Source organism: Thunnus maccoyii, chromosome 4, assembly GCF_910596095.1.
Source record: "Thunnus maccoyii chromosome 4, fThuMac1.1, whole genome shotgun sequence".
Classification (NCBI taxonomy): domain Eukaryota; kingdom Metazoa; phylum Chordata; class Actinopteri; order Scombriformes; family Scombridae; genus Thunnus; species Thunnus maccoyii.
This window is the reverse complement of record NC_056536.1, coordinates 6,579,357-6,603,588: the sequence shown is the minus strand read 5'-3', so window position 1 is coordinate 6,603,588 and position 24,232 is coordinate 6,579,357. Positions and strand designations below refer to the sequence as shown.

Below are 24,232 nucleotides of genomic sequence, written 5' to 3'. Positions count from 1 at the left end.
TGTTGATATGCAGGCAATGACCCCACAAAACATGTATGGAAGGAGCAAACAATCATATGCTCATTTAATTTTGGTCAGTGTGGATAAAGTCACAGATAAAGCTGCAGTTTTTTCCTAATTAGGAGGTTAGTCTTAAAACCTGTAAAGCAAAGCTCACCTACACATGCCATAATGTGCTGACCGAAAAGAATCATTTGAGAGATCCATTGTAAATACTCGATGAAGAGGCTATAAGCATGTTGTGATTCTGCTTAAAACATGTGATCGGTGTGACATCATATCTCCCAGGTATCAAATGTGGACGGTGTTTAGAAGATACTTAAGACTGACTGTAATCTATAAATAGGCCTCTCTGTTTTATCCAATTACGCTCCAAAGTGAGCAGCAATAAACTGATACATACATCATTAAGTTATACAGCACAAGAGCCAAATGAGAAGATTAGATTCTCAACAGGGGACTCAGACTCATTATAAGATATTGCATCTTGTCATTGCAATGTCCAAAAGCAGCAAGTCTGAGAGTCTCAACCTCCCATTTAATTAGACTGGATCACACTGATTGAAAATTGGACAAACAACTCTTACCACAAAAATCAACTTGATGCTGATGTAACCACAAAGTTCAACTCTAAACAGTTTCCAACAAGTTGTGTCCAAAAGTTGCCGGTGGATAATGTAGTTGTGATGTGTGGCTGTTCTCTGAACGGGAGGCCACAGTGAATGGTCTGCCTGGAAATGAGAGCGCGTCCTGGGGGCCGGAGCGTGGGCTGTTCCCCTCCCTTGAGTGCTCCTTTTCACTGCATGGATTTCAGTCTTTTCATATTGTAATGGTCATGGTGGCTTGAGGCTGGGGTGCTAACCTTTTAGCTGTGTGGGACGCATTATTCCTGACACAATGGGCACAATCTCTCTCTCTCGTTCGTTAACACTCAGCTTTATATCTCTCCTTCCCTCTTCATGCCTCCTTCCCAGTTTTCCCTCTCCAGCTCTCAGGGAAAGTGAAATTTCTTCCTTGTCCCACTCTTCCCCTCTAGCGCTCCCTCCTGTTTCTCTTCCTCCTCTAAAGATGCATTATTCCTCCTCCCGCATGCTCAATTAAACTATTCCAAACCTCTTTTTAATGCAAATTTCTAATATTGTAACAGCGTATGTAAATAGCTTGCAGCGTAATTCTCTGTGCCAAGTCTGTGCCTTCTGTCTCTGCATGCGCCTTCTGACTGTGTGCGCACCTGTTTGTGTGTGTTTGTATGTGTATGCCTGGTGATGCCGGTGGTGCATCCGCCTTTGAGTGTGTTGCGCGAGGCTGTGTGAGGTTGCGCACGAGCCCGTCTGGGTGATTGCCTGTGGGCTGCTCTGCTTGTACATCTGTGCTGTTACGTCTGTGCGTCTGCTGTTGAGATTCTGTGCTCTCACCCGCCCACCACGCCCACGAGGAGAACTCCATTATCTAAACGCCGCAGCTCCGGCGCCCGGCCTCCTACAGGCGCGGTCAAAGATTCATAGGTGAAAGGTGACGGCGGAGGGGGAGTGGTGTATAATATGTGGGTTTATGTTACAGCTGCTGCGGTAATAACTGCACTGTAGTTTTACAGTCCTGCAGGAGTCCTGAGGGGGCCAGTGGAGCCAACATCAAAGGCTTAAACAGCGGTGCTTCTGTTTATGCAGCAAAGAGAGGAGGGCTAGGTGGGCTGGTTAATCAGGGGTACGGAGCATAAACACACACACACACGCACACACAAATGAGGAAACACCTGCTGCATGGACAAAAATAGGCATAAATAGATGCTACAGTGCTCTTTTTGCAGTTACTTTGACACATTCTGTATGCTCTTTAGCTCACAAAGAACACACGCATTCACAAAATGAATCAAAGCCATTGAACTAGGCCTGGAGGCCCTGAGAAGTGGCCCAGGTGAGCTCTCTCTCCAAGCCCACTCCATTATGACCATCTCCACACAGGCACCCCAGCTAGAGCTAATTAACGGCCTATTACTATGCAGATATATGCAGGGCTGAGAGCAGAGCGCAGGCAATAAATGGGCTTGATGAACGAGAGAGGAACAAGAAAAAGGGAGGCCGGGGGGTGGATGGAGAGGATGGCTGAGAGGGGTCGGGGTCGGGGGAGGGAGAGAGATGGGTGAAGAGAGGGATGGGAGAAGAGAGAGTAATAAGCAGACAAGAGAAAGGTGGGAGGACGAGGAAAGAGCTACAAGGCTGGAGGATGGAGGGAAGAAAGAGAATGGTAGAAGGACAAGTGCATTTCATCCAGCAGCTTGTAATGTTGGTGAATTAAAGGTTACTGTGTAATTACTAGTGTTTTGTTCATTCACTCGCAAGAACTTGTCCAGCAGCCCAGGAACCTTTCAAGGAAGTCATGAACTTGATCTAAATTTCAAATAAAAGAACCAGAGTCTACACCAGAGTTATTTTAATACACATCTTCATGGTTCTTCATCTGTTGTGAGAACACAAACATGAACAGGTAACAGAGTTGAGTTTATTTTCTGGTGCTTTTGGGTTGAAAAGGGGCTTTTTTTTCTGTTATGGTCCTCTTAACTCCTGGTAATTCTAACTCCCTTTTCTATTTTTCTATTCCTCTCTTTAAAAGATATAGCCATCTCATCTGAAAAAAAAATAAGAGACATATGGAGCTGGAGCAAGACAAGCCCTAAATATTTCTAAGAGATATTATTGAATATGTAGGGTGATCAATACGTGATGATAGGTGACTGAATAGAGTAAAATCCAATGTCCAATCAACAGGTGATCAGTCATTCATTTGGCCTTATCATCATCAAAATTAAAATTAAGTGAATCCATAACAAAATCATGGGGTCCACTTATGGACCAGTTCAGAAGACATACTGGATGGTGACAAGCATTTTCAGGATACTGGTATGCTTATTTTAGGATATCTAAAATGATCTAAACATTAGGGAAGGAAGTAATGCTGTCATCAATCTAAACTTGGCCATAGAAAGAGAAATCCACTTTTAGTATGCCACAGATGCATTTTCATTTCAGGTGTATTGACACAAAGTGCAGATACCTAAATGAGAGATGTGAGTCTGTGCCAGGTGGGAGAGAGTGGAGAGAGCGAGAGAGAGAGAGAGAGAGAGAGAGAGAGTAAGTCAGGGATGGTGGTGGAGAGAGAGTGAGAGAGTGTGTAACTCTGAGTAGTGAATCCCACTCGGCGACGTCAGGGGAGCAGCCAAGAGTCATTTAGGGAATGACATTTTATTTATTTTCATTTAACCTTTATTTAACAAGGCAGGTCAATTAAGAACACATTCTTCATTCATTATCAGGCTGATCTCGGTGCTGGTCTGCCTCTCGCTCTACTCTCCCTCTCCTCTCCTTGTAAGTTCAACTGAGAATCTGCTTCACTGGCATGAGAAGAAAAAAACACGATTAAAGCTGAACTGTGTTTTTTTCTGACTAATATTGTGACTGTGATTTTTGTTTTCAAGGCAGCGATTCAAGCAACTTTATGGACTTTAAATTCTTTAAAGAGACTTGCCAATATTACTCAATGAATGAGTAACTTGAGGTTTTTGTGTTTTCTGTGAAAAGTGGGTTGTTATGATAAAGACTGAAAGAGTGGGATATGGGGATACCTGCCTTGATGAGGTCCTTATTTGTTTTATTTAAAGTGATAAGCTAAAACAATAATACCATATGATAGTTGGTCATTTACACTCAACACCGAAAGAGCTAGCTGCTAATGTTTCTCTAAGACTCATGCTGATGCTCTTCTTCAACAGCATGGAGACAAAAAGTTCCCCACTCCAACTTTTCAAACACTGAAACGATACAGAGTCGTATCTCTGTTGGAAAGAACATCTTTGGCCAAGTATCATGAGAGCAGACGCCATCAGGCATCTCAGTTTGTGGTTCGTCCTCACGGAATCAACATTAATTAGATACAGCAGAGAGCTGTCTTTATAGCTGGCATAACTGATGGTCCTCAAGATATAATAGTGTAACTTCGATCAATCGATTGATCGATAAACTGACTGATCGTTGCAGCTCTGTTTGACATAATATACCCGAAGCGATTGATCGAGATCTTAACTGGCAGATTAATTGATGATGAAAATGTTGCTGAACTAATTATCTGTCCATGAATTAATTGATCGTTATTGTTTTAGGACTTTATTGGAATGATTCTAATTTTTTACCCCCCTCATGTTATAGATGGGGCTACAGCAGGGTTTGTATTATTTCATTATATTTTGTTATTGTATTATATTTTGTCATTTTGTGTCATCATTGCAATGATTATTGGAAATAAAAACAATCGATAACAAAAAAAGATATAATAGTGTAACTTATAATCAAAATTGATATGAAAACGATTAATTGTTCAGCTCTAACAAATATCATACAAAATTTATACTAAGGTAACATTGTTGATATGAAAAAATATTGATGATTAAATACTATTCATAAGAATTTAAATGAACTGAAATGAATGAGAATATGTTTCCTAAATAAAGACACTGTGTGTAATATTTCTTTCCCTCCTTCCCTGATATTCCAAAACATGTAAGCAGCTTTCAAAGCAGTGCTAAGAAGTACAAGCAATATTCCCATACTTAAATTAGGGATAATTCATTTCCAAAGAACACGACTGACATGTTTTAGCCTCCCAAGCTTGGCTGCCTTTCTAGGTCTTGCATGGTGAGGAATCGATTTATTATTTCACTCACCAGTAGTCCCTTCATTGCTTGAGATTTAATTAACTAATTGATTTGTAAAAAAACTTAAATACATTGAATAATGAATTAGCAGAGGTCGCACACTGTTCTTTCCATTCTCCGTTATAAGAGTTATTTGCAGGCCAATATTTCAGCACTATTGCTTTTGGTAAAGAACCAGAGTCACTCCTCTATCGATCAGCTTTTTACCAGTCTGCATCTGGCTGGGTGTGTGATATCATTTGTGTATTTGAAATAGCATTCAGGCCTCTCCCAACCCCTCTCTCAACTTGTAAGTATAATTGTAATGTATTTCAGTGGTGCATATCACACTCTTCATTATGAAATTTGACAAAACTTACGATTGATGGACGCTGCAGTTGTAGAAGACAAAGTCCACGCTGGCAAACTTCTTCCCCGTCTCCTTTGACTTCAGATACAGCTTTATTACACGTCGGTCACCTGCGAGTAGTCACAAAACATCCACATCATAGATTATCTTTTTTCCTTTCAACAGTCTTCCCATATTTCTATAGTGTACAACTGACATTTTCACTCACGCTAAGTGTGTGGAAAGTGTTCTATGACCCTGGGATCATGCCAAATCCCAGGCATGTATTCTGAAATGTTAACAGCCTCATTTTAGGTGTTACTTGTCAATTCCTGCATAGCTGACATTTTGGAACCACAGTGTTTCTGCTGGAAAGTAAGCAGAGCCTTGAGCACAATCAATAGAGTTTGTAGAGAAGTTACTCTGCGTAGGAAAAGGTTCAGCTGTCCATATGCCTGTTTGGGTTTTGAGCCGTTAATTTGTGAATAAGCAGTTTATAAGTTTGATAATCACAAAGAAACGGGTGCGGTTAAAGAGCAGAATGTCTTGCGTTTCACACAGTTGAATGAACAGGCTGAATGAAGCAAACAGTTTTATATGTGCAGCATCAAACAAAACCGCTCAACCGAAAAGCCCAGAATGAAGAAGAGTCTTCTTCTCTCCAAAACAAAAGTTTGTCAGATGTGTGAAATGTCAGGAAACTTCATCCCATGTTTCTATGATTCCACACCTTTCTAACTATTTTTGTAATGATGGGATTTTTTTTTTTTTACCCTGGTCCTGTGTGATGGGGGCCACTTCTTTTGTAGAGGGGGACAGGCAGAAGATCCGTCCACCATAGATGCGTCCTTCCGTCTCTACATAGTCATCAAAGGAGCAGTTGACTCCAGCAGACAGACTGGGCACATTCTGGGTCTGAAGTTCCAGCTAGGAGGAGGAAAGAAAGCAGAGAGATGACAGAAAAAGCTGATTTAAAATCAATATACTTCATTAGTGCTGCAATAAGCGAGATTTCTGCCGCCTGAAAACAGAAAATCTGCACAGATTTGTGTCTCAAAACTCACATTCCATGCCACACTCAAAATGATGGACAGACTGCCAGTGATGACACAAGTACAAATATTATTTAACCTCATTTGAGATCTATCTTACTCACTTCTCCTGTCAATCTTTCATTCTCCCACTTCTTCCTGTCACACAAATGTGCACACATACAATACAGTGCTTGCAGAGCCACTCTGACACATCTGAACACACACACACACACACACACACACACACACACACACACACACACACACACAGTGGTGCAGCAACACACTGTACCTGCACTTCTGACATGGTGACAGAGACGGTGTCGGGTTGGACTGAGAGTCGGACACACTGCTCCACTCTAGTGGTGAAACGCTGAGGCTCCTCTGCTCGCTCACAGCGATCCTTCCTCGAACATCTACGAGAAAAAGAGAATTTAGATTTATTTAGCATATTAAATCCACACTTATCCTGTTTAGTGGTTATCCTATAGGTAAAGTATATTTTGCTTTGTGTCATGGGTAAAGATATTTTGTCAAAATGTAGCACTGGTACCGTCAGCTGCTTTTCACTTATGAAACTAAATATTACATTATTCACAAAGTTGTTATATTCCAGGTTGTTTGGAGGGCTGATTACTGGATTAGGGATTTACTGAATGTAGTATTTCAGTAGTGCTGTAAAAAACTTGAGAGGGTTCAGGAGAGTAGCACAGTCAGATTCTTAGGATCGTGAATTTCAGTATCCTGACAACGATATGTGTGTGTGTGCTTGTACGGTATGTAACTAGAGGTTGCATTGATCAAAATGAATCTAATGTTTATCAAAGTTTAAGAGCACTGATAAATGATTCTAAGGCTGTATATCATTATGACAGATAAAAAATTCAACAGTTTAACATGCAGCCCGATAAACAAGCAAAGTGAAAATCAAATGGAGCATGGCATTAGTTCAGGCACAGCACTGAAATCGCTCTTCCATTAGCTGATTGGCATCGGCTGCTTCATTCATGTTTCACCATCATTCATCAGGTGCCTGGCTACCAGCTGACTAGTACCATCCAATCATAACAGTACAGTTTTACATGATGTCCTTTACAACCTGACTACTTTGCAGAAAGGCTCATGCCAACACTCCCTCCAACCCCGATTTCCTTCTTATGTGCTAGGATTTGACGTATATGTGCTGTATATGTTTATTAAGAGGAATTTGTTTTTCCAGCAGAGTCCTTGTTGCATCTCATATCCTTTGAGAGCTCCTACAAAGATCATTTTCCACCAATTCTAACTGTATAATTAGTTATAAATGGTCAGTTCCCTGATGCAAGTGTCTCTGACTGAACCAGCAGAAATGATGAACTGAACTACTGCTGGAATACTGAGCAGAAAAAGACAATATGCTAAGCACCAATTACATACTTAGGAAAATTGAATTAGCCTACTTGATGCTCACTGTAGTGTAAAGGCTCGTCACACTTGAAAGTGGCACAGTGAAATTAATCTGCGCATCTTCACAAAATTGTCAGTTCTAGAGGGTTGGTGACTTATAGGGACTACTTGCAGGGCTAGCTGGTTAACAACTGTAGCTAATGAGCTGACCGCTAACATGCTAGCTCTTTGTACAATGTTCTTTATCTCCCACTGCCATTTTGTTCTCAGGACTGTAAATCACATAAGTTAAAGCTTGCTAGCTGCTAAACTTGTGACAGTTAGCAAGCTTGATGGCTCAGCTGCTAGCAAGACAATAAGTTCACACAGTTTATTCAAGAGACATATTTGTACCATCGACTACTGTCTCTTACTTTTTGCAAACCATTCCCCATTTTGTGGAGCAGTTTATGCTTAAGTACAATAAAAGTTGATGGTACAACACAACTAATAAGCTATGATAGGTTCCTCCATTTTGGACTCTTTTGACTTTTTCTTTGGATTTTGTTATTTAAAAATCATATTTTATGTTGCCACAATGAATATATGTATATGTGCTGGCAGCATGAATAGTCTTTTTGTGATTTTTTTTGCACTTTTTTATTATTGTAAGGTGGCACATTGTGGCTTTAGCATTTGGCATGTTAAAATCCACAGATGCGCAAATTCAATAAAAAAAGGTCTATAAAACATGGTTAACATGAACATTGAAAGGACTCATAAAAATATGATAGAATTTGCAGAACTCCATCCATTACAGTGATGGATTATAATTAACTGCAGAGCACAGGCTGAATGTACTGTAAGCACTGAAATGACATCATCGTGTAAGCACCGAAATTACATCATAGTGAACAGATATGCACTTACACATTATGCAGCACACACCAACCACAGTGAGGGTCTCCTGATCCCAGACAGGCTCCGCAGGAGGCGTACTGCTCACAGCTCTCCACTGGCACACGAGTGACCTGGAAATGAAACACACACGGGAACACAAACCTGGTTAATGTTGTACACAAGCCACCATCAAACAGCTCATACCATATAGGTCTGGTTTAAACAGGATCTACCGAATGTGTCATGTGCCTGGAACATGAGATTAAAGGAACAAGCACTGTGACTATCAGAGATAAACAGTTCTGGAGGTGATGCTTATAACTCCATACTGCTGCATGCAAGGCTAGTTAGAGGGGGAGACGTACAGGCTTAAACACATGTAAACACACACACACACTGGTTAAGATTACACCCTCTGACAAACATCTCTCTGTAATATACTGTGTACTGCCCACAGTTCTAAAATACCGATAGAAACAAGCAGTTTACTTGGAGAGATACTAAACAGATTGTAGAAAAAGTAAATTGCTGACAACTCTCCACTGCACTTTAATGTCTGGACAATGCCCTTCATACCTCCTCAAAGCACCGCTGTGCCTAAGTGCAGCTCACAGAGCCGCTAGAATGGATGTAGACTCTCAGTCTTGTTCATTAACAGCGTGTGTTACAAGCTTGGGGCATGAAGTTGGAGAAGTGAGTGTTTACCAGACAGGGAGGGCGTAACAAAAACACTATTGCATAGCATCACGGGTTGCATTCTTGGAGTTTGACCCACACTCAGGGCTAAAAGTCTGAATATCTCGACCTCTGCTTCATCAATTTTGGCCATTCTTTTCTCCATTGTTTCTAAATCTGTCCCTTTAAGTCACCTAAATTTAAGGATATGCAATAAAAAATGTCAGAGTACCCCTGTGACACCTTTCATGCAGTAATGAAACCATTTTGATTGGCTGTTTTGCCTTGACTTCACTACCACACATTCAGACACATGATCTCCAATCAACCTTCAGTGTAAATTGTGATATATACTGTATATTGTCTGTATAACCTTTCAGCTGGTGTTCTGTCAAATGGTAAATGGACTGCATTTATATAACGCCTTTCTAGTCTTCTGACCACTCAAAGTGCTTTTACAATACATGTCAACATTCACCCATTCACACACACATTCACACACTGCTGGCCCAGCCATTGGGAGTAATTTGGGCTTCAGTATCTTGCCCACGGACACTTCGACATGCGGACTGGAGGAGCCCGGGATCGAACCAACGATCTGAGCTTACCTCCTGAGCCACAGCCGCCCCCACATCAAGAGCTACGAACCTTCAAAATGATCCATTAAAACTTGCAGTGCTCAAATGAAATGCGAGCAAAGAGGAAATAGTAGACCTTCATCTACTTTTTTTCTTTTTATGCTGAAAACTACACTTACATAAGCCGTCATCAGAACATAAGAGGACTGTGTTTGCTTAATGTCTTCCAAAGAATATCTCATTGTACACCATTCAGATAAACATCGAGGATTACTCCTTTTGTTCGCTAAATCTCTGTGGCTGCCATCTGTGTGTCTGCATGTCTAAGATAAGATGAAACTTTAATGATCTCTATGGGGAAACTGGAGAACTTGGGTATTAACAAGGACATCAAACAATGCTGTCCAAATTTACCTGCCTCTTCAACGGCGACCAAAGAAGTGTCTGAACATCAGGGGAGACAGTGAGACAGACAGGGATTATCATTTAAGAAGTCCGTTTCCACAGAAAGTTCTCTTTGCAGTTATCATAAAACAGACATGTTTTCTGCTGCTGCCTGCGTTTTCACCATCTGCCATCTGTCCGCACAATTATCAGAAAGCACAAGTTACCTTGAATTTCACCCAGATTGTAGAACACTCTAAAGAGGAGGTATTATCCTTTAAGAGGACATTTTGAAATGTTTTAATCATACCTGTGCACACTCTGGTTTACTCTGCTCTCTCTTAAATCTCTTAAAATCTCCAGTGTATCAGCATCCATGTGTTTTATCTCATTTCCCTGGATTTCATTTGCCAGTGACAGACGGATTTGTAGACGGGAAATTGCCTCAGGTAAACACACACACACACACACACACACATACATACAAACACACAAATGAAAAAGTTACGACTGGACCAAAGTGAGAGTTTAAGACAAGTTTTCTGGGGCAGTTAAGTACTTAAATACATCACTGACCACCCAAGACACGTCCACATGCTAGAACACATGCATGCACACACCTCCTGCTGCGGCATCAAGTACGACATCAATAACCCTGCAGAGGCAGGGGGCGCACCAGGTGATCTGGGAAGTGTTGAGGATGAATTCTAATAGCAGCTGCAGGCGCAGCGGTGTAGAATCCTTCAAAGAGGAAACTATACTTCATGCACCTTTTTTTAACTTCTCAACCTTCAAACAGTAAAGCAAGCTCTTTTCATGTCTTATGGCTACACAGCTGCTGGATGTTTAATCAGACACAAATATGTTAGTTTTCTTGTCACTTTATACTTCAAAAATGTCCACTATCTTTTCCCCCCCCCCCATCTAATCAATTTCATCCAATCAGTGTACTAGTTTTGGACTGAACATCACACCTTTGCGTGTTGGAAAACTCATCTTGCAGCAACTTGCCCAAGCCTTCCATCAGATGACTCAAGACTCCCGCTGCATGGGGCAGCCTCTGACGCCCTCCTGCAGAGAACTGTGCTAGGATCTGCTCTAGCCGTTACTTGTGTGGGAAAGTCTGCAGTCTGCATTCAAAGTTCATGTTCAAAAAGGCATTTTGTAGTCAATTTGTGAGCAGAATATCTACAGCTAGATTATTTGTTTTTAGTGTTTATGAGTTTTTTGCAGGGGTTAATGTGGGACAGACAGTGCTGACATCTCACAGCACAGGAGATACTTAAAGTCTACCGTGGTGTTTGTTTCTCTTTTCTTCTAGCGCCATCGTCAAGTCAATATCTATATTTGTCCAATACTTTGGTTAATACCAAATATCTGCAAAACTGATATTTACATCAGCCTCAGCTGTACTTAGTGTTTCATACTTAAAATCATCAATTATTGGCATGCTAACATGCACAAGTAAGGTTATGACCCTGGTAAACAGGACTACCTGACAGCATGTTAGCATTGCCATTGTGAGCATGTTAGCATGCTTATGGGGCTAGAACAGTGACAAATTAAATTTTGGCACCTAAAATAAAATTTGGCATTGAAAACAAAACCTTAACTGAAAAAGACAACATTGGCAATGAAACACTCGTGTTGTATCGGCACTGAAACAAGTTCCACTGAAAAATAAAACACAGGCATTGAAATAATCTTATCATCTTATTTTATTTCGATATTTGTTGCATCATGATGTGTTTTTCATTGTCAATCCACAGATTTTTTCTTCACATCTGTCTTTTGTCAGTGAGGTTTTTTTTTTCCATACATTACTATATATGTTCCTATAATAATATGATGCTATTTCAAGTTACATCCCTCAATAGCTTTCATATATGAGCAGCACATCTCTCGACTAGATGCTAGTAATCCCTCCCTTTCATCCGCAGACTGTGCATCTCCTCCTTCTGTGTCAGTCTGATGTACAGTTGGACACAATAGTTTATGGCAGATTTATAGCATGATAATAGTAACCTGTGTCTGATAACTATTATAATGCTACCATTACCAGACACCGGCATCTTACAGGACACCAAATAGCAGCAAATTGCAGTCATTACTTGCGCCTGGACAAATACCACGCTAGTAATACAGCTTATCTGATAGAGGGAGGAGGAAAAAAAACATGTCACGCTCAAGCACAATAGCCAGGGAGAGAAGTTTATTCAATGGGGTTTTGTGATAGTGGGGCGGATGATGTATTCCAATGGAACAGTTCAATTATTGAGTTTTAGAAAACAGATAATGGGATGGGAAACGGGAGTTGCTCTGCCAAAGACTCTTTGTCTTACTGAGGTGGCTAGAGAATGTGTGTGTGTGTGTGTGTGTGTGAGACAGAAAGTAAGTGAGAATCACCTATTTATATTAAATATGGCATTTTCATTCCTGGCCTATTTGCTGCTGCAGAGGGAGACACATTCATCTGTGGACAGTGGAGGGAGGTGGGTGGAAATAACACAAGAATTAGGAGACGAGGTAAAGGGAGATAGAAAAAAATGAGATCATAGAGGAAACAAATGTCCATTTAAAGCATTAATTTTGGTTTTCAAACTGATAATGGACTGTTTGTGGACAAAAAAAAAGCTTCCAGTGGGACTCGGATGCCTTTTTTCTTTTTTTTTTTGTCATGTTTCCAGAGTGGAGGGAAGAGGGAGAACAGAGCAGAGGATGGGGGGGGGTGGGAGTTTATTACAAATAAATAACAGCTACAAATGAGCCTCTCTCATTTGGGTCATGATAGAGAGGCTCTTAATTTGCCTAGTGGCTGATGAGAGGAGGGGGGGTAGGGGATGAGGGATGCAGGGAAGGATTGATGTGAAAGACACACAAATGTAATTGTGACTGATGTTTCATTCCACATATGGGGCCTGTGCGGTCCCAGCTAGCCGCGGCTATAGGCCTAGCCGTAATTGTCCCATCTGTATAATATGGGGAGAGAATATAAGGCGCTATCACTACACAATAGGCTGATGGATGGCTTATTCTGCCAGCCACCCAGATTTGCAAGACACAAAACACACACATGTAACTGGCAACAGAGTGCACACAGACATACCATTTGTGAAAATACAGATATTACGGTGCAGTATTTGCACATGTGAGTTAATAAACTGCATGAACTTTAACACGTTAAAGAGTGCTTGCTTGATGATCGGATAATGACTCGCACTTTTTCACCCTTTTCAGAGGTGTTTCCACTATTTTTGAACTTTTATTTTATACATTTATTTCTCTTTCTCTCTCTCTCTCTCTGTGTCCGTCTTTCTGTTCTGCTCTGCTCTCATCTGTCTTGAATTTGGTTGGATACAGAAAAACACAGCAAATGAAGCCATAGATCACGAGTAGACACCGACAGACACAACCTTGGAGGCGAGAAGACAGAAGAGGAGAAATACGGTGCCTTGTAAAGAGAGGATCTCTCCATCATTATTCTTTAGGAGTATGTTCTTGTTTTTGTAAGCTCTCTGATCACCAGCAGGTATTAGTCATATCTCAATAATAAGTACACAATGGGAAACTTTGGCAGTTTCATATCCAGCGGCTGTGATAGAAACCCGACTCGCCTTTGACGACGGATATGATCAGCAGTAACCCCCCCCCTCAATATGTATCTCTTTGTCATTTTTTCCCTTTTGTGTCACTTCTGCACAAGGGAGATACTGGGGAGAAAGCAAATTGCTGTGTGTAGCGTTACTGTCCTGTATTGTCTGGATTAGGCTAAGATTACAATGGGCAACGTACAGTTCAACACTAAGACATGAAGTGAAAATATACCTTTCATATTAGTTACAACAAAAAAAGGGGAGTGTTCCTTTAACACTAAAGAAGAAGCCCTTAAGTCACAATATTCAAAATATTACCTTTATTCTCTCACATGAAGCGACACTTAAGTGACATATAATTGCTGAGATCAGATACATCCTAAGTCATTTCATTCTCTCTCTATCTCTCTCTCTCTCTCTCTCTCTCTCTCTCTCTCTATCACACTCACTCACAGCCTCACAGTCACTAAGTTTAGCTCTTTCACAAATCAACTTCAGCTCATTTCCTTGTTCAAATCCAAGTCACGCTGTTCCTCTCAACCACATTAAGACATCTGTCTCTCTCTCTCTCATTCTCTCTCTCTCTCTCTCTCTCAGTCTGTCTCTTTGTCTCACAGATTACATTCTGATCAGCCGATCACTCATTGAGTGCCTTGACAGACAGACGGCTGGTGTGTGTGTGCGTATTTGTGTGAGAGAAAAGACAGGACAAGGGGTTTCAGCAGATATGCAAAAATATACTATAGTGCATTGCTAAATATGAAAAGGTACATCACACTCATTTGTTTGCCTATTTCAGTTTTTTGGACAGCACGCTGCAAATTTTTGATTAATATAATAACATATGACAATTAAAAAGCCATTATTAATTATTTAAGTCATTAGCTACTTTTGCCATGTTAGAATATATAATACAATGTAATGTTAACTTAAAAAACAGCTCTTCTCTGCCTCAGAGAAAGCCAGGGCTAGCACTTTTTTGTAAAGTGGCTGTAGTAGCCATTACTCATTTTGGTTTATGCAAATCATGAAATAAAAAGTCTGTTTCTTGATGTATCTGCTTAAATCTGCAAGGAGGACGGATGTCAGTTAAAGTCAAGTAAGTTTAAGTATTAAACTTTAGAGAGCAGCCACCCTGAAGGATCTGCTCTGAGACACTTCCTCCATGATAATCACAGTTGTCCTCTGGTTGAATGACGCTGTCTTTAAGCAATAGACCATCCTGACGCTGATTTTAACGTGTCCACGCGAAACAACTGCTAAAACACGCTGTTCCAAAACTCAATTCACCAATTAGCTGACAGGGGGCCAAGGGCACATCCAGTAGATTTCTGTAGCCTCTCCTCATTTTTCTCCCTGTCCCTGTCTTCACTAAAAAAATTTTTAGCGACTTCAAAGTTGGACGAACACCAAAGGAGCTGCTTTTAAAGGAGCGCAAGGCAGTCTTTTCTCCCTGACCTCCAAGTGCAGTAACTGCTGAGTGAATTGAATATGAACCCTCTCTGATGTGGTGCCAGGTGTAGGGTTTCTCCACCGCGCAGTACAGTACGGTTCACTACATTTCTGTACTGTAGCTAAATCGATACACGGAGGTACATCATCAGACCATTATGCCACTGTCTGAGCGGCCTTGCGGAGGCAGGGGGCGAAGCCATTTGCTGCCAACGGGTCACCTTACGAAGCTGTTTTACAAGCAAAGAGGCTTGACCTTGCCCTGTGACTTCAGTAGTGGAAATCTGGTGGTGATGCTACGGCGCGGAAAAGATCAGAGACTGGGCTTGGACTCGCAGCCGCACTGCACATCAATACAGGAAGTAGATTACAATTCCAAAATCCGGTCCTAAGGCTCTTTTAGTATGGAAAAGAAATAGAAGAATAACACAGGAGCAGTCCGTAGAAGCAAAGCTGGTAATTATATGATAAGTGAGTAATTTGGTTCAAAGGTACACTAGAAATCAATAGAGTACAAGCTGTAATCCACTTAGTCATTTACTTTAAAGCAATTAGGTGATGTCATCCATAGGGACATACAGGATGTCTGAAGAAATATCCGTCTCGGTGACGTCAACAACAGACTATGGTGACAGGATGAAAAATCTCTCTTACCCTGCTGTTTTTTATTAGATCGGTACAATTTGAACATGTAACGAGGAAACAACTGCAGTGATAAAATTGATTTAGTGCCACTGTTCGTTTTTATGAGGGCAAAAAAATCAGTGACTTCACTGGAATAGAGAGAGAGAGAGAAAAGTTAGAAGTGGGCAAAGACACGGACAGAACATAAGAGAGACTGTGTGTGTATGTACAGTATGAGTGTGTGCGTGCAGCAGAGACACAGTGACAGCCATGTATAAATCCATCGCTCGCTAATCGAAAAATTCTCCTCTAGCGGTGAATCAGGCAGCTTTATGTTTTTGCACTATGTGTGTGTGTACGTTCTTATGTGTGAGTCACTACGGCTATACAGATACGCGGTCTATACGCTGCAGTCCAATCCACCACTTTTAATTACGTGTGTGAGTGAATATGGGGAAAGGTAAATTGCTCTGTCAAGCTGGGAAATGGGCTTTTTGATGTTTGAGCTCCCATCACTTGGCATTTCTATTATTCAACGAGGAGAGAGGAAAGGAGGGATGAAGAGGAGGAAGAAGAGGAGAAAGAGAGCAAAAGGTACATCGTACTCAAGTGCTCACCAAAGAGACTCTGTATACAGTATAACAGGCTTTCAAGTGATGTGGTGCGAAGGGTTCTCCTGCAGACCACAGTTTTTTAAACTGCATTAAGCTGCAATAAGTTTTTTGTTTGTTTGTTTGTTTGTTTTTTTTAATCACCTACCTCTTAGCTTTTTCTGAGCTCCGCAGAGCATTTCTGCATCTTTCATCTCATGGTTTTGGTTTTACAGCCCGCAACTTTACTGTTTGGTTCAGTCTCACCGCTCTCATTATTCCTGTTTCCTAGCGCAGCTGCTTTGTAGCAAAAAAGCTCTGCAAACCCACTGTTCATTATGTGCCTGACATCAAACATCAGACAGACAAAGATAGTGACTAGCTGGTGAACATAGTGGAGCGTTTAGCAGCTGAAGAGACAGATATCTTTCTCAAAACAGAGTTAAGAGGAGAATGGTTGGACCTGTATTCATCAGGTCACCAGTGGTACAACTCCAAATAAATGCTAATGTAGCTCTGTGTCCGCTGGATGTGTAAATAGGAAACTGTTGGCTATCATATTGCAACTTTATAAAGGTGAAAATGTGTCGGTGCTGTGTTCACAGCGTGATTTTCTGCCCCCTGGTGGCTAAACAAATCGGTGATGCTACTGCTTTAAGTATCATCATAAGAATTATCATAATGTTGTTGACAGTCAAGGGCCAATTCCAAAAGCTAGCTCAATATTATGTCTTGTAGTGTGTTTGGTGTGAAAGAAATACTCTAATATTAAATAAACATGAGGTTAAAGAGTATAATTTACATACTGTATATCCTCTGGAGTGAAAAGTAAAACATAAACATCTCTGGTGTTGTCAGTGTTGGATTTTGTTTTTTTTTTGATTATTTTTTTATGCTTGTCTAAACACACTCTGCCTTAAATTCTGAAATGCAAAAAGTACATAAAGAGTTTTTCAGCTTTTTAAACTTTTTTTCTCCATAAGATGAGAAGGTAATCGTACCACAACTTAGACATTTAACCTTATGCAACCTTGAGCAACTTTACCTGAGTTAAGCAGTAAGTTGGACTAAAGTTTTTCCACATGTTGCTAATATTAAAATGCTAATGTGTGTTTTTTTTATGAAAATTGAAGACAAAGTGATATTTGACTTTTTCACATTCAAATCCTAACAGCATAGTTTTTCACATGATAGTTATGGTACCAGTACTTTCTCATCTTGAGTTGAACTAATAATACTGATTTTTTTACATCTGTAGCCTTGAAGTAAGTGACAAACTCCAGGCTCTTGGGGAAAAGTGGCCGCAATTCTAAACTTCTTCTGACTCCAGTGAACTGAACAGACAACAGAGCTGATCATTATTTGTATGTTCTCATCATTCTGGATCAGTGAATGTAACTACATGTCTGCCAAGTCCAGAGAATACAGTTTTTCCCTCAAATGCTTTTTTTGGCTTGAAAAAAAAAAGATGTAGTTTACACTCTGGGCTTGGACAGCGACCTTAAACCACAATATATTAGTCCAGACAGCTCCTGGCCTGGATGACGCTCCTCATCAGCAGGCTGGGGAGGTTCTGTATACACTCTGGTCCCGCACTGTCTAGAACACAAGTTCAAATTCAGCAGCAGAGGAGAGATCCTTATTCTATTCTATGCTGTCTGAAGTCACTACTGGGAGAGCGGTTACTCCACAAACTCACTCCATCTCAGCGAGACAGAAGTGAGGACCCCTAAGAATATTGAAAAGATGAGGCAGGAGGAGCTGTAGAAGGGACCAGAGCATATCCTGCAAACCAATTATATTTTCCCACCTCCTCAGCTCTCACCCACTCTCTCCCTTCCACTCTCCAATTCTGTTTCATTCTCTGACTGGACTGTGAATTTGGTCAGTGTTAAAGCTGTGGAAGTGAAATGCCATTATCTGCTTTCCAAAGAGATGGTCATTCCATCTCTTTTACTCTGTCAGTGAGTGTGATTCTTATTTTCACAGAAACAAAATTACACAGACTGAAAGGTGAACTTTTAAACTAAAATTGGCATCACAGCAGAGGTCTGAAGCAAAAATGAGCTCATAAAGGAGAAGCCGCTTTATAGATCTACCAAATTGCAGCCATCACCGATTGCTATTGGAAATGTTAGTTATTAGTAAAGGAACAGACATTTTGGGGAAAACTTGCTGTTTTCACATTTCTGTTTGTGTATGGGTTGTAAAATTGTGGTGAAGGTAGGCAGATTTTTTTTGGTAAACTGTTTCTTTCTACTTTTCAGTCTTCATTCTAAGCTATGTTAATTGCCTGCTAGCTTTAGCTTCATGGGGAGAGTATGTATTGACCTTTTCAAAAAGCTCATTTCCCAAAATGTCTATTCCTTTACACAAAAAATAGTTATAGAAAAGGCAAAAAAAAAGCCCTCAAACTGGACCAACTGTATTTCTTATCATGTTCATTATCAGTCTATTCTTCAGGTTTTAGAGGAAAATTCCTCTCTGACATAGAGTCAGAAAGAGTGCCAGACATGTATGTCTGCACTTCTTCCCTGTCTAGATTCAGTAAAATACAACAGTATCACCTTTGATCTTCGCAAAGAGGAAGCACTGTGGTTCCTACAAGGCTTTCCTCCTGTCATTAGACCTTCCTACAGTCACCGCACTAGCATGCATAGACATGTAGTCGACATATCAGTGCTCATCAAAAATAAAACACTGACTTGAATAATTGAAAAAGACTTTCTGGTGGCAATAGCAGCCATCTCTGATGCAGATGACAGGAAATAAAAATGAAAACCCACCAACACTCCCGGCAAGGACTTTCAGCTTTCTCCATCGTGCTGAGCAGCTGCGGAGGAGTGCTGGCTAAAATAAGAGATACTTGTTGGACACAGTCCCAGTGCTGGTATTATTATTCTAATTGATATCATCACTTAACTCTTATAGTCTGTGTTGACAGCTCACCATTTTTTGTAAACATATATATTCTGAAGGCTTCCCAAAACTCTCTTTTCTCTTCTCCACTAGGAGTTTTGTTTTTGACCTTCTTGCTGTTGGTTTTTGTAATATTGCTGATCTTGTATTTCTGTCATTATGGTGATGTAGAAATTCAGCCTCACTCTTCTATTTGTAGTGTTGTGACAGTAGCAACTCACACAAAATGTTTAGATTTTTGTTATTGTCGCAATTGAACCTCTTGTAAATGTTAATAATTGTGAGAATTAAATTCCAATCTGAATTAACCTCTCCAAAATCAGCTGTGTGTATGTGTGGGTGGACTCACTCTGCTTAAATATGTATTTATGTATCTCCCTGTACAGTACATTTCAACATCTCTTCCTGGACTGCTATTCATGATCGAAGGGCCTTATTTCCCCTGTCACATCAACACCGATGTCGTCCATTTATATCAATTACACTTCACTTCCTCTCCGAGCTCATTCAGACACATGGAAGTTAATTATGTCTAATCGCTGGTAAATTACACAGCACTCACATGGCAGTTACTGTCTACGAACTGGGGAAGTCTTGTTGAAGGTTATCACATCGCGGTCATTAACTGTTATGAGATAAGAGAGTCGTGCAGGTAAAGGAAGGAGAAGAGGGAGAGTGGAGTAGAGGAAATGGCTGCACTCTGCAAACTGCAGTAATACACTCACATGAATGAAGTCGTTTCAGGATGACAACACCCAGATGCGAGGACTGCAGGGTTTTATTGTATTTATTGCTCTGCAGAGGAGGTAAGTATGGGTAATGACTAAGCTATTTAAAATGAAAAATATATGACATAATAATCTATGAGCATTGACAACTGTCAAAAAAAACCTTTGAAATGACTTTCCATTAACGTACTTGCTTTCATAACCAAATGATTTTATTCTTTTGTAGTTTGTAAATGTTTTGTAGGAATGTCAGGATGAAATCCACATATTATTTTATGAAGAATGTCCTGAAAGAAGTTATTCTTGCTGGGATGATCCTGTGGATGTGTAATGTTTCCTGATTTTCTAACCTGGAAGAATTTACCAGATGTTATAACTTTCTCTTTTCTGAAAAAACAAAACAAAACATATATTATAAATTATATGAAAACTGCAAAATTAATCATATGAATTATTTTAATACTTTAGGCCAAGTCACACCAGAAAGTGGCACAGCAAAAATCATCTGTGCATCTTTGTGAAATATTTTGTTCTACAAGCTTTGTGACGTCATTGTTCAAAGTGCTAGTTGGTGAACTATTATAGCCGGCAAGCTAACTGTTAACATGCTAGCCAGCTGGGAACATTGTACTCACAATGTTTCCCTGAGCTTCTTTTTATTTATTCTGTACTGTGCTGTTTACACCCTGGCAATTTTTTTTCGGGATTGTGCATCATTTAATTCAATAAATAATGATTGGAGAGGCACAAAAGGCTTCATGTTAACGACTTTGCTGACTGACAGTTAGCAAGCTTGTTAGCTCAGTCGCTAATGGGACAAAAGATTCCCAAGTCTATCCAAAAGAAATACTTATACAATTGATTCCTGTCTCATAACTGTCTGCAAAGCATTCTTCTTTTGTTAAGCATTTTATGATCCAACAGAGGAGCTTAAATAAATGTGGATGATACAACACAGTTAACAAGCTATGATAACTTCTTCCGTTTTGAACTCTCATTTTGTTGGTTTCCAAAAACAAACGAAAGCAGGAATTATTAGTTGCAATTAAGATCTTGAAAACTAATTTTGTCGTTTAGTTGTTCTTGTGATAATTAAAAAAAATAAAGCCATCACATAATCTTTAACAATCCAATTAATATATAAAGGTTGTGTGTATACTGTATTCCCTGTGGAAAGGCAGTATGATGCTTCATCCTATATGTGACACACTTTAATATTCATGATATTAATTAGCACTCATGACTCTGTGAGTGTGTGTGTAATATATTACACGTGTCCCTGCGCTGTATGCGGTGCTGTATGTATGTAATTAGCTTTGCTGCTCTCTCCCCCAGTGTATGTTTTTAATTCATCTCTCCTCATCAACTCTTTATGGTTCTGTTCCTTTCTTCATTTTTGTTTTTCTCCTGCTCCCCTTTCCTAACATTCACTATATTTATTGTCAGTGAAGGGGTGTGTTTGTACATTTTTGTGAACACTCAGCAAGTAGTGTATATTTATAAAAATGCGAGTGTGGATAGTGTGTATGTAGCAATGCATACATACTGTACATACACTTACAAACACATACATTGATCTAGGCGTGCATGTATTTGTATGTCACAGGCAGTCATGTATCACCGGATCCATCCCTAAAATCACCAGACAGATAAATGGCTATCGATATTTAATCATCACTTCCTCAGGGTTGTCAACGGCAACCGTAGTGCAGCATTATGGGCTGCACTGCTGACCTTGCCTGGCTGTACGTCATTGTGTTTTGAGTGTGTGTTTCATGTGTCACCTGTTTATCGGTGAGGGCGTATAAGTACTGATGATCTGGGCTGAAGAGCAGATCCCTCAGGATGGGGCTCCCGTCGCTCACCACCACATTTTCATACAGCAAGGCAGGCTGGGTAACGGAGTTTACAAGGATCTGGAAGAAGACAGAGGAAAAAAACACAACAGTATAAATAACTAAAAGAAGAAGTAGCCTCCCAAAAGTTAGAATATGATGTTCTGAATGTTTGACACAGATATTACAATTTACACCTGCTTTTATTGCTCCACTGAATTTTCCGGTTAATCCTAAGATCTCATTGTGAACAAGTTACATTGGAACTACTTTCTACCAAAGAAATAGTCCCTACGAAAACAGTTCACAATAAATTCTGTGGACTATTTAGAGTAACAGGAGCGTTGCTTCTGAAGAGACACTCACTCTCACACATACTACGCATACTTTTCATTTCTTATAAGCCTCATTCCATCTTTCTTATGGAAGTATTTCCTCATGTAGAGCAGCTAGGTTCAGGAAAAATGATGTATTTGCTTCCACCTCATGTAAACGCAGCCAATTCTCATTTCATCTACTATAACACTTCATAAGCTTACTTATATGGTGGCTGTCAGCTGAAAAACAACTACTCAAGTGACAGATGACATTTTCAACACTTTCATGTTCTTCTCAGTTTATGCTGAAACTTAAAATGATACCAGTTGGTTATGCTACCACACTATTGAGGGTGTAACTACAATACGAACTAAATGATGGTTCTTTTTTTGTTAAATCTACTAGCAAAAATGACACCGTTATCAGGGTCACTCCCCCTCTATAAGCAAGCAAATCTTTCTCTCTTTGGCTCTGTTCCTCTTTGTCTGGATCTTTCTCTTTCTAATCCATCCATCCAGTCACCGATCCATCACCTGACAGCGGTTTAGTCTGCTAAAACTTTGCTGTTTTTCTGTCGACCAGATTCGCTCTGTCATCTCTCTTTTTTTTTTTTCCTTTCGTCTTAGTCTCAACAGTCTCTGTAGTCATTATCTGCCAAATCGCTACCACAGTTGCCTTAATCTTTCATCGAACAGAAGGTTCATTAACAGACAGGCTGTCGTCACTGTGTGTGCTTTTGTTGCTTGGTTAAAAGTCAAGTGCTTTGACAAATCAGCTTTGAAGAGTTGCTCAGTGGAACACTGGAAATCTAAAAATATGAGATATTTTACCTCCACGTTTACAAGAAAAATGGAGTAGAAAGTTTTGCAGATACTACTTACATATAGTTGGTTAATAACTTAGCTGGGAAGTTGTATGATTTAGTTTGGAAAGTAGCAAATTTTCGAAGTTTTCCTTACTTTCACAAGTGTGTGTGTGTGTGTTTGTGTGTACGTAAAGGAGGTGCATCCCTGTTGTTACTGTGCAAAGGTCATTTGTTTTAGCTCCCACATGGAGACACACAAACACACTGAAACTTTTATTGATGTGAAATGAGTGTGACCTTTCGTCCTCTTGTATTTCTGGCTCTGATGATTTCTGGCTCTGATGATTTTTCTCTCTTTGTCTCTGTCAACAACAGTACACATGAGCTCACACTCGCGCATTCATTCACACACAAAGAGAGAGAGAGATTGGAGAAGAACTTGATTCGGACGTTTTAAAACCTGCGTCGTGCCCTGGGCCGCCGTATCACTTGTGAGGAGTGAAGGACTGGAGGAGCGAGGGAGGGTGGGGGAGGGGGGTATAGGAGCGGGGAGCGTGTTCTGCCCTACAGCTCGGGGCAGAGGGCAGTTGGAGTGGGATTCAGGTCAGCTGGCACAGAGGGGACTGCAGACTGGACAGCAGGTGACTGTAGATTCTCATCTAGTCTACTAGCCTGCAGGTTTGTGCTCTCCTTCTGCGAACTCTGCACTCTGGCAGTTACTGCGTCTAAACACGGACCTCTCACAGAGCAAGTGGCAGCACTTAAGGGTGAAAAACTTTGATTAGCCCTCTTATAATCCACTTTATTTATTTTATTTGCTTTCTACATTTTGCTGATACAGACTGTGCAGTCTCACCTATAGTGGAAAGCTGTGTTGCACTGGCTTGTTTAGGTTGAATAAAATGCAGCATTACATTACAAGAGTTCCAAATAAATGTCATCTGTTTACCTAACTGAAGTACCTGCAGGAGCCAGCTTCATAAATTCCTCTCTTCTCTCTGTGTAGCCTGTGCTCACTAAATTCAAAGCTATAAAAGTGTGGGGGGGGGGGGAAGGGTGACACTGGGGCATCTGGAACTTTTTTATGTTTCCATTTGTCTAGTTTCTCACTTTCTGGAACTTATTAGCAAAGAGCCCAGGCTACTAGATGAAAGAGACTCTGCTCCTTTGCAAGAACAGTAAGGGAAGCTTATTAAATATGCTTTTATAACTGCTTCCGGGATGATTATTAGACCAAACAAAACCATAAAGGAGCTCACTTTGATGTTACTGACAGCTTATGAGTCATTAAACCAGACTGTGTTTTTTAATGATTAGTTTACCTTTTAGGAGCTCGACAACCATACATATTTTTTATCTTTCTCAGCAGTGCCTCTCTCTGATGAGTGCACTGAGCATT

The 24,232-nt window shown here is 40.3% G+C and overlaps 1 protein-coding gene across 8 annotated transcripts in view; it reads right to left on the bottom strand.

The window, feature by feature from the left end:
* LOC121895327 (plexin-A1-like) overlaps positions 1 to 24,232 on the bottom strand; it is a 265,311-nt gene that overhangs the window by 114,232 nt on the left and 126,847 nt on the right. For 7 of the 8 annotated variants that reach the window (XR_006095744.1, XM_042408363.1, XM_042408362.1 and 4 more), the window contains 5 exons: positions 21,660 to 21,791; positions 8,363 to 8,463; positions 6,360 to 6,483; positions 5,807 to 5,960; positions 5,065 to 5,164 (listed from right to left, as the gene is read on the bottom strand). Coding sequence is in view for 7 of the 8 variants with exons in the window: in XM_042408363.1 (XP_042264297.1) it covers positions 5,065 to 5,164; positions 5,807 to 5,960; positions 6,360 to 6,483; positions 8,363 to 8,463; positions 21,660 to 21,791 (611 nt within the window). In the remaining variant the exon portion in view is untranslated. Of the gene's footprint in view, positions 1 to 2,472; positions 3,389 to 5,064; positions 5,165 to 5,806; positions 5,961 to 6,359; positions 6,484 to 8,362; positions 8,464 to 21,659; positions 21,792 to 24,232 lie in introns of those variants that run through there. The other variant, XM_042408369.1, reaches the window with a different exon arrangement.